This window comes from Borostomias antarcticus (assembly GCF_949987555.1).
Source record: "Borostomias antarcticus genome assembly, chromosome: 11".
Lineage (NCBI taxonomy): Eukaryota > Metazoa > Chordata > Actinopteri > Stomiiformes > Stomiidae > Borostomias > Borostomias antarcticus.
Window position 1 is genome coordinate 17336226 of NC_140244.1, and position 11565 is coordinate 17347790.

At 46.9% G+C, this 11565-nt stretch overlaps 1 protein-coding gene across 1 annotated transcript; it reads right to left on the minus strand.

Moving 5' to 3' along the window:
- Positions 1-882: 882 nt before the first annotated feature.
- On the minus strand, positions 883-6604 carry borcs6 (BLOC-1 related complex subunit 6). The gene is made up of 6 exons (XM_084446321.1): positions 6544-6604; positions 5081-5835; positions 3469-3886; positions 3114-3274; positions 2637-2720; positions 883-1818 (listed from the first exon to the last, which is right to left on the minus strand). The coding sequence occupies exons 2-6, from the start codon at positions 5822-5824 to the stop codon at positions 1693-1695; spliced, it is 1533 nt and encodes a 510-aa protein (XP_084302447.1). The 5' UTR covers positions 5825-5835; positions 6544-6604; the 3' UTR covers positions 883-1692.
- Between the last annotated feature and the right edge of the window lie 4961 nt (positions 6605-11565).

Here is an 11565-nt window from a genome sequence, read left to right on the forward strand (position 1 = left end):
ACTACTCCTGTGGCACACCATTACCTTGGGAAAGGCAAACCACTTCTTCACTGGACGCATCTCCACTGACCTCCGTTCTCCATGAGAACGTGGCTGTTTTAGGAGGCCAGAGGCTCTTTCGATTTTCAGCGCTCCCAGTGTATAAACAGGAGGGTAATTAAAACAAATAAAAACTTTATTGACATGACGTGATTTCACAAAAAGTCTGAAATGAAAGGTTGACTTCTATGACAAATCAGGTTTGTCTTCATTTGAACCATAAACGAATCAATATTCATCTAAGAACCGGGTATTGTGTAGTTGTATTGTATTGTATACACTCCTGTTAGGACAGTTATGTATCTGTGTTTCATCTACCTGACAACACTTATTGGACATACAGTATACCTTCAGTATTTCTTTAACCACCACTAATGTAAAAGCTAACACCTCTGCTAACGAGTTGTCAATATTAATGTGAACCTTTTACCCTTTTCCTTACCAAAAACAGACCAGAGTCATTATCTGATATCCTCTCAAAAACTCTAACTGTGCCGTCATATCCGTCCATCTGCCTCTGTGGGAATATTACCCCTCTGTTCTGCCCCGTATACTCACTCAGTATTCACTTCCTATCCACGCTGGGTCTGGGATGCTCAACAGATCTTTGCCCATTTTTTTATCAAGCATCTCAAAAGTAGTACTATCCAGGGTTGCTTTCTACTCAGGAATTAGCATACAGGTAGAAAGACTGATCATTGATCACTACTTCCTCTTAGAGGTCCTGGTACGAGCAAATCCAATAATCCGAGTGGAAACCAGGCACCAGTCACAGCTCAGCTCATGTAAATTTATTGTTATTTTTCTTAAAATATACACTCAAGACAAAGGGTAGTAGCTAAATCATCTGGTTGGTTTTAGTTACAGAAAGAGATCAGTATATACACAGGTGCTTCTGATTGGACAGAGAATATTAACCAATCAAGAGCATTTAGAGAAGATGTCAACACCCCCCTAGCAACATAACTTAGAGCCAAACATGACTATCACTCAGAACCACTTAGTACAACTAGTGCTAGTATAGTACCTATCCACCCTCCAGTGACATGACTAAGGGTACCACTGAGAGAGGTACAGAGATAGAAAACTACAGAGAGAGAGAGAGAGAGAGAGAGAGAGAGAGATGGAGAGAGAGAGAGATGGAGAGAGAGACCCCATGTGGGCAGCAGTGGTTAGTGCAATCTGAGCCGAATAGGCTGGACGGAGCAGAATGGATACTTCATCATCATCATCATCACCATCACCATCATCATCATTGTCGTCATCGTCATCATCATCGTCATCATTAAGTCATTATCAGCTTCCTGCTAGTCAGTCAGGGGGAGGGGCTTGTAGCCAAGTTTCCTCAGGGAGGGTGGGGCTTGCGGATGAGGAAAGTCTGGAAACACGCAGGGGTTGAGGGAGGGGCTTTCACACCCCCACAACCAATCAGCTCCCCCTCAACACTGTCCCTTCAACACTGCCCCCTCAACACTGGCATCCCCAGGAGTCATGTGTGATTCATGCTCTGGGGGCGGGGCAATGCAGATCATCCAATAGGCATAATTAGAAGCAGTGATTCCAGAGAGGGGCGGGGTCAGTCAGTTACAAAGTGTCTCCAGTGGCTGAGGGTTCGTGAGGTGGGGGCCTAGCAGTGCCCAGAGGGGTGCGGGGCTACTTGCAGATGGCTTCCAGAGTGTCGAGGGTGCGTTTGATATCCCGTATCTGGGCGGCCAGCGTGTGTATGGGCTGCATGGAGCGGTCCAGCTCTTCACAGCGAGCCATCAATGTATACATTCCCTATAGACACACAAATAGAGGTCAATACACAGGCGTGCTCCAACACCCAAAACAAACACACCTCTGTACCGTCCCTTCTCAAACATACTTTGTCTTTCTCTCACACACAAGCCAAGATACCCAAGACCATAACATCACAGCAAGACCATAACATCACAGCAAGACCATAACATCACAGCAAGACCATAACATCACAGCAAGACCATAACATCACAGCAAGACCATAACATCACAGCAAGACCATAACATCACACCAAGACCATAACATCACACCAAGACCATAACATCACACCAAGACCATAACATCACACCTCGTTAGCCTGGTAAACCTGACTTATCGCATTTTCATGATAATTCTGGAATTCCAGCTTTCCCATTAAATGGGGCACCAATCAGGAGAGAACATTTTAACTACTGTTCCGCCCCCAGTCCCTGATTGGTTCCCATAGATGATGATGAGAAATATAACAGGAGTCCGCTAGTAGAATGAAGCAGCGAGCGGAAATGCTAACGTTAGTAGAATAAACACAGCCACAAGCCGTTATTGCAGAAATAGACTCAATAACAACAATTAAAGAAGAACTTCTCAGCGGAAAATACGTTTTCGCTGTTCTTCCGACTGGATTTAGCAAAAGTTTGATCTATGTTTTGTTAGGCTGATTGGCTGAAGGAGTTGTCTGTCAAGGCAAGTCCCGCCCACTCAAATCGCTTTGGGTGACTGGAAGTCCAGACTTATGGTGACGTTTTTTGTTGGGATGAGTCTGGTGTACCAGGCTACCCTCTCCCCACCCCTCCCCACCGCCCCTGTCCAGTCCCACCTTTATACTCATGTCCACTGACTCCCCCAGACTGTCCACTGAGTCTCTGTAGGTCTGGATGTAGCCCACACTCAGGGCTGTCATCTGCTCACAAACAAACAGAGGAGAGAGAGAGAGAGAGAGTTAGCGTGTCAGTGTGTGTGTGTGTGTGAGAGAGAGAGAGAGAGAGAGAGTTAGCGTGTCAGTGTGTGTTTGTGTGTGTGTGTGTGTATGAGAGAGAGAGAGAGAGAGAGCTAGTGTGTCAGTATGTGTGTGTATATGTATGTGTGTGTGTCTGAGAGAGAGTTAGCTTCTCAGTATGTAAAGTATGTGTGTGTGTGTGTGTGTGTGTGTGTCAGTGAGTGAGAGAAAGAGAGAGTTATCGTGTCGTGTGTGTGTGTGTGAGAGAGAGAGAGAGAGAGAGAGAGCTAGCGTGTCAGTATGTGTGTGTGTGTGTGTGTGTGTGTGTGCCAGATGCTAAGGATGTGTGTTAAGTACATTCTGAATGGTTCCGTTGAGGCTGCGCATCATCATCTCCACGCTGTGGGCCACTTCCTGTGTGTGTCTCTCCAGGTCCAACAGGACGGACGGGTCGATGGGCGGAATATCCGCCGGCCGCCGCGACCCCCGACCCCGATGGATGGGCCCCGAGCAGTCCGCTGCACGCACGCACACGCACACACACAGTACAAATATCACCAAAAAACAAAAGAAAGTCATTATTGAAAATGATTAGAAGCAGTTCCCATGATGAACGCAACGTTCCGGTCCAGCCCCCCCCCTCCCCCCCGATCACCGGTCCAGCCCCCCCCCGATCCCCGGTCCAGCCCCCCCCGATCCCCGGTCCACTCACAGTCTCTCTCAGACTCACAGTCGCAGTCCAGACTGGGTTTGGAGCTCAGCTTGATCTTCTGCTCCAGGTTGCGTGTGATGAAGTGGGTCAGGTCCCCGTCGTGGCTGACCGTCCCCTCCAGCTCCAGGGCGCTGGAGATGGTGGCCCTGCGTCCCTCGGCCTGGCCCCCCCGGCCCCCGGCCCGCCCCCCCCCAGCGCCGCCGCCTACCCCGCCCCCGCCGCACGCCTGGCTGATCTCGTCCAGGCTCTTGCTGTCCTGCATGCCCCCCCGGGCCAGGCGCTCTCGCTCTGGGACGTTCCGCACGCGCACCTGGGCCATGACGTGGGGCGGGCAGGGACTGCTGCTGTCCGCCGGGGGCGGGGCCGGGGGCGGGGCCGAGCCGGAAGCTGCCGCCACCGAGGAGAACTCTGGTGGATGCTGGAGAAGAGAGGAATGATGGGTTACTAATGCAGAAAGAGAAAACTGGACTCTCTTTCTCTCTCACTGGCTACACAACGCTGGTAACAAACACGTCTTTTGTCTCTAGGCCTATCCATGATATTATAACAGTTAAGCTCTAAATTGACAGTGTATTGGAGTAGAAATGTGGAGAAATGCTCTATTGGTGTGAACAGCAGCGCTACTGCAACGCTTCACACCTGCCCTTAGTGTATCGTATCGTTATCGTCAACCCAATATCGTGTATCGTATCGTACTGTGAAATTAGTGTATCGTTACACCCCTAACACACACACACACACACACACACACAAACACACACACACACACACACACACACACAGACAGACAGACTAAAAACATGAACCCTGTCCAACTCCAACTCCCGATCTTTTTCCCTCTTTCATTTTTTTGTGACGAGGGAGTCTTTAAGGAAAGCCATGTTGTTTTTCATCCGCTAAAAGGTTAGTTTACATCTGTAGTCCCTGAAGAGACGTTACAATGGGTTTTGATTTGATGTTCTGCCCAATCTTGTTTTTAGATGACTTTATTCTGCAGTTTTTTATTCTGTAGTTTTTTTATTGTCACAGCGTTTTACCAGGAAGTGAAGACAGCGCTTGGCAGTAAAGAACCGTTCCCCTGTGGAAACACTCGTTCACAGCAGTTGATACTGTAGCTCTGCGTCACACTGACTAACAGGAAGAGGAAGAATGAGACTGTGATCCTCTTTGAAACTAAACTGAGTCTGGTTTTATTCTCAGCCTCCGCGAACAGTAGAACGTAGAGTAACGTCAGAATAAACTGTAGGCATAACTTATAACATTCCCAGCTCATACCCCAGCATTACAATATGTTAGAAAAATAATAATGTTAATTTATAATTAGAAATACACTTTTTTGTTGGTAAAAAAAAGACCTGTTGTTAATTATGATTCCTGTTCCCATCCACTCCCGACAACGTTGTTTCCTGTCCCGTCTTAATCCTGTAATGAATAGTGAACTTGACTCCTAACTCACAGGAATCCTGAAAAAATGTCATCCTATGATGCTTTCGCACGCACACACACATACCCCACAAACACACACACACACTAACACACAGACTAGCTCACCTTCGCCTCCTCAGCACACACACACACACACACACAGACACAGACACACACACTAACTCACCTCCTCCTCCTCCGCCGCCTGTGTGTTCCCCGCGTGCTGCTCCCTCTTCTCGTCCTCCTCCTCGTCCTGCTTCTCCTTCTCTCCCTCCATCTCTGTCCTCCCGTCCTCTCCAGAGCAGCCTCTGTCCGTCTCTGAGCGCTCTACCTCCGCGTGTCGTCCCTCTGAGCGCTCTTCCTCCGCGTGGCGTCCCTCTGAGCGCTTTTCCTCCCCGTGTCGTCCCTCTGCCCCCAGAGCACCCTCCAGAGGGGGCGGGGGGCCTCCGGCCGGCGAGCCAGCAGCAGTCTGTGATTGGGCGTCTTCGGACGGCGGCCCGTCCGGAGGCTGGTGTGAATGGGGGGCGTGGTCTGTGGGGGGAGCGCACAGTTCTGCGGCGTCCGGAGTGTGTTTGGCGGCGGGCCGTGCGGGAGGGGTGTGCGGTGGCGAGGTGGCGTGCGTCTCGGCGTGCGTGCGCGAGTTGTGGGCTACGGTGTCTGTGTGGCCGTCGGCCCCGACCCACGCCGCCTCACCGCCCAGACGGCGGTCAGTCTCTCTGGGGGGGCCGTCCTCCTCGGACACCGCCTCCTCGGACCCCCCCTCCCCCCGCCCGGGGCACAGCGGCGCCCTGACCCTGCGCTTCAGGGCCTGCCGAGAGAGGGCGGAGCCAAGGGACGGGCCGTTCTCACCGCAGAGCTCGGGCGAGTCGGGGGAAGCCACGCCATTGGCTGCTTCTGGCACCTCCGGGCCAATCACAGGGGAGAGGTTCATCCCCTCACCTGCTACATGGGTTTAAAGACAAGCATGAATGTTGGCTGAGCTTCTTTGAGCATTCCATTTAGATGGATATCTAATTTCTGTAGCATTTAATGCCAGTACAGATAATCTGCAGTCTTCATGGATGTACAGCAAATACATAATTATCTTAATTGCAGTTACATGTGCACAAGTCAACTAAATCTACGATTTATCTTTAAGTAACGTTACTTAAAAACTAATATGACAGAAATTGACTGAGAAAACAGACCAGCATCAAGGCATGACGTAGTGTGGCTTCAAGCTAACTTGATAGCCAGTGTAGCTACATGCTAGCTGTCACTGTCAGAATGTCTGGCTATGCTACGCTGGCTGCAAACCCTCCTTATTCGCTAAACAATAAGCAGCAATGCTAAATTTTAACTAAAGCTGCTAGACTAACAAAGCTAGCTGACTGTAAGTAAAGTATTTAGTTAGCTATTTATAATACTGTAGTAAAGTGCCCCGATGTCCAGGAACTAGCAAGAGACGTTGCTGTCATCATCAGATAGCTAGTCTAGCACCAGAAAATAACATTAGCTAGCTGATGATGCTAGGCCTCGGAATCTACTACTTGTTATTCCGTGTCAAGAATGATCAGACCCTACTCAGGTGTGTGCGGACTTCACAATTCAACCTCTTGTCGCGAAAATACGCTAAACATGCAGGTTTCTAAGCAATAATAAACACTTTACCACTATAGCTTTCTCTTCCTTGAGATGCTGGCGACCAAATCTATGTCCGCTTCATAAATCCGTCCCCGACGAACTGCTATGACGAGTCGACAGTTCCGCAGTTCCGCAAATGGTACATGACTTGATTATAAAACAACTCATGTGATTCTCTATGCGAACCGTTGTTTATTTCCTGGGAAGGTATCTTTCTGTTTCTATGAAAAGCACAAACTGAAAAATATGAACAAGAAACAACACCATTTCAATTGCTGTAAAACATTGAAACTACATCTGATGGCTACTTTTACTTGGCACCAAAAAACAAAAAACATTGCTTTTTTTGGTTTTGTTATTGTAAGAGTATCTGTCTATCTGTCTGCACTCCCTCCCTTCTCTCTGTCTCTCTTGCCCACAGAGGGAGACAGAGACCATGGTGCAGTTCTGAGGTCTTGCCACTTCACGTGCCACATGGACATTAGTGCGTGTGAGCGGTGTCAGCTGTGTGCCCCACCCATATTCCATGCCCGCTCCGTCAGTCTCATGATACTCTAGAATGGGAGGGAAGAACAGGAGCCTGCAAACTGCACCATTTCAAAAACTAGACCAGACATGTCCATATAAACCTAGACCAGACATGTCCATATAAACCTAGACCAGACATGTCCATATAAACCTAGACCAGGCATGTCCATATAAACCTAGACCAGACATGTCCATATAAACCTAGACCAGGCATGTCCATATAAACCTAGACCAGATATGTCCATATAAACCTGCAGGCATGTCCATCTCCTAGACCAGACATGTCCATATAAACCTAGACCAGGCATGTCCATATAAACCTAGACCAGACATGTCCATATAAACCTAGACCAGGCATGTCCATATCCTAGACCAGACATGTCCATATAAACCTAGACCAGACATGTCCATATAAACCTAGACCAGACATGTCCATATAAACCTAGACCAGACATGTCCATATCCTAAACCAGACATGTCCATATAAACCTAGACCAGATATGTCCATATAAACCTGCAGGCATGTCCATCTCCTAGACCAGACATGTCCATATAAACCTATACCAGGCATGTCCATATAAACCTAGACCAGACATGTCTGATATAAACCAAGACCAGGCATGTCCATATCCTAGACCAGCCATGTCCATATAAACCTAGACCAGACATGTCCATATAAACCTAGACCAGGCATGTCCATATAAACCTAGACCAGATATGTCCATATAAACCTGCAGGCATGTCCATCTCCTAGACCAGACATGTCCATATAAACCTAGACCGGGCATGTCCATATAAACCTAGACCAGACATGTCCATATAAACCTAGACCAGGCATGTCCATATCCTAGACCAGACATGTCCATATAAACCTAGACCAGACATGTCCATATCCTAGACCAGACATGTCCATATAAACCTAGACCAGATATGTCCATATAAACCTGCAGGCATGTCCATCTCTTAGACCAGACATGTCCATATAAACCTAGACCGGGCATGTCCATATAAACCTAGACCAGACATGTCCATATAAACCTAGACCAGGCATGTCCATATCCTAGACCAGACATGTCCATATAAACCTAGACCAGGCATGTCCATATCCTAGACCAGACATGTCCATATAAACCTAGACCAGACATGTCCATATCCTAAACCAGACATGTCCATATAAACCTAGACCAGACATGTCCATTTAAACCTGCAGGCATGTCCATCTCCTAGACCAGACATGTCCATATAAACCTAGACCAGACATGTCCATATAAACCTAGACCAGACATGTCCATATAAACCTAGACCAGGCATGTCCATATAAACCTAGACCAGACATGTCCATATAAACCTAGACCAGGCATGTCCATATAAACCTAGACCAGATATGTCCATATAAACCTGCAGGCATGTCCATCTCCTAGACCAGACATGTCCATATAAACCTAGACCAGGCATGTCCATATAAACCTAGACCAGACATGTCCATATAAACCTAGACCAGGCATGTCCATATCCTAGACCAGACATGTCCATATAAACCTAGACCAGACATGTCCATATCCTAGACCAGACATGTCCATATAAACCTAGACCAGACATGTCCATATCCTAAACCAGACATGTCCATATAAACCTAGACCAGACATGTCCATATAAACCTGCAGGCATGTCCATCTCCTAGACCAGACATGTCCATATAAACCTAGACCAGGCATGTCCATATAAACCTAGACCAGGCATGTCCATATAAACCTAGACCAGGCATGTCCATCTCCTAGACCAGGCATGTCCATATAAACCTAGACCAGACATGTCCATATCCTAGACCAGACATGTCCATATCCTAGACCAGACATGTCCATATAAACCTAGACCAGACATACATGTCATGTGGAATAGCACCACATGTTTGAATAGTTTGGATACATCCCCACTTCCCCAAGATCTGATCTAACATGATTTGATGGGTGAACGCCTGATTTGAAGGGTGAAAGCTTGATTTGATGGGTGATTCGATGGGTGAAAGCCTGATTTGATGGGCGAAAGCCTGATTTGATGGGTGATTTGATGGGTGAACGCCTGATTTGATGGGTGAAAGCCTGATTTGATGGATGATTTGATGGGTGAAAGCCTGATTTGATGGGTGATTTGATGGGTGAACGCCTGATTTGATGGGTGAAAGCCTGATTTGATGGATGATTTGATGGGTGAAAGCATGATTTGATGGATGATTTGATGGGTGAAAGCCTGATTTGATGGGTGAAAGCCTGATTTGACGGGTGAAAGCCTGATTTGATGGGTGAAAGCCTGATTTGATGGGTAATTTAATGGGTGAAAGCCTGATTTGACGGGTGAAAGCCTGATTTGATGGATAATTTGATGGGTGAAAGCCTGATTTGACAGGTGAAAGCCTGATTTGTTGGGTGAAAGCCTGATTTAATGGATGATTTGATGGGTGAAAGCCTGATTTGATGGGTGAAAGCCTTATTTGATCGATGATTTCATGGATGAAAGCCTGATTTGATGGGTGAAAGCCTGATTTGATGGGTGATTTGATGGGTGAAAGCCTGATTTGATGGGTGAAAGCTTGATTTGATGGGTGATTTGATGGGTGAAAGCCTGATTTGATGGGTGAAAGCCTGATTTGATGGGTGGAAGCCTGATTTAATGGGTGAAAGCCTGATTTGATGGGTGAATGCCTGATTTGATGGGTGAAAGCCTGATTTGATGGGTGAATGCCTGATTTGATGGATAAAAACCTGATTTGATGGGTGAAAGCCTGATTTGATGGATGAAAGCCTGATTTGATGGGTGAAAGCCTGATTTGATGGGTGAAAGCCTGATTTGATGGATGAAAGCTTGATTTGATGGATGAAAGCCTGATTTGATGGATGAAAGCCTGATTTGATGGGTGAAAGCCTGATTTGATGGATGAAAGCCTGATTTGATGGATGAAAGCCTGATTTGATGGGTGAAAGCCTGATTTGATGGATGAAAGCCTGATTTGATGGATGAAAGCCTGATTTGATGGGTGAAAGCCTGATTTGCTGGGTGAAAGCCTGATTTGCTGGGTGAAAGCCTGATTTGATGGATGAAAGCTTGATTTGATGGATGAAAGCCTGATTTGATGGATGAAAGCCTGATTTGATGGATGAAAGCCTGATTTGATTGATGAAAGCCTGATTTGAGCTTGTTCTGCGTTCCTGTGACCCGTGTCGCCGCTCACTTCTGCGTGTTATTGTGTGACCAATAAAACGACCTTCGAGGCCATGTGTAATAAAACAAGACATCAATAGAAATAACATATTATCATAATGTTATATATCAACGTGTAAGGCTCTGGTCCGAGGCCTGAAGAGTCAGTGTGTGATGTCACTCCTCTTCACACAAAAATGTTCCTCATGAGGTCACATACTACCATAATACACCCTCTTCTGTTCACATACTGAACCAACACTGAGTTGTTTACTCACTTGTTGATTTGATTTGTTTATTTATTCAAGTTTGGGGAAACTCACAGGAGTTATATTCAGACAGAAACCAACTCGTTAGAGATTTGAAGCTGCAGCCAAGAGACTTCAGGGAAGCTCGGGTTACTTCTGGGTCACCATGGCTGCTGTATATGGAACTATGTTCCCCTCCTGCCCTGAAGGAAAGTAGTCGAGGAGACACCGTCACATACTACACGCTCTACAGACATGGTCTACACACATGATCTGGTCTACAGACATGTCCCTGTTCTGGGTCATTACCTCAAGAGTGTGTAGCTATTACCAAAGCTGCAACGACCCATTCTACAGCCTCTTCTTGAGTAGTCTCGCAATGCTTTATCATGAGGTGGGCTGGTCGTCTCTTTCTCTAAGGCGTAATTATCACTGGTATTTGTTTACTGTATTTTCAAAGCCATTATTGGTAAACTTCCACCTTACATCTCGTCTCTGTTGGACTGGAGCCTTGGACCTGGCCTGGTTTCCATGATGCTCCTTGGAATACCTTACAACAGACTCTAAAGCTTGAGGTCCTTCCTTCAGTCACATAGTTTAAGTCCATGGCTCTAGACCTATGTACTTCAACCTGTGACTGTTTTAAATTATTATTATTACTGTACTTTGCATTTGTTTGTTGATTTGTGTCTCTGTGTAAACTTGTCATCACTGTAAATGAGGGAAACCTCAGTGCTTCACAAGTATAAATAAAGGTTTGAAATGAAATGCCAGACTTTCGAGATGTAGTTCAGAGCAACGTTTAGAGTCAGACTCGTGAGTGACTAGCTCTGTCTGTAGAGAGGTGGAGAGACTGGACAGATGTTTATAGATCAAAGCGATTCCTTTTATGTCTATGTCCTTGTTGTGGGGGGACACCCATCTTCAGACATGGTCTGCAGATTTGGTTTAGAGACAGCCATGTTGCAAAGTGGGGAGTCCGCCACATCTGAGGGCGTTCAGATCCGGCTCCATGCCTCCATGACCTCCCTCCTGCCCATCGGCCCCCAGCGCTGGTCAACCCTCCACATGCGGTTGC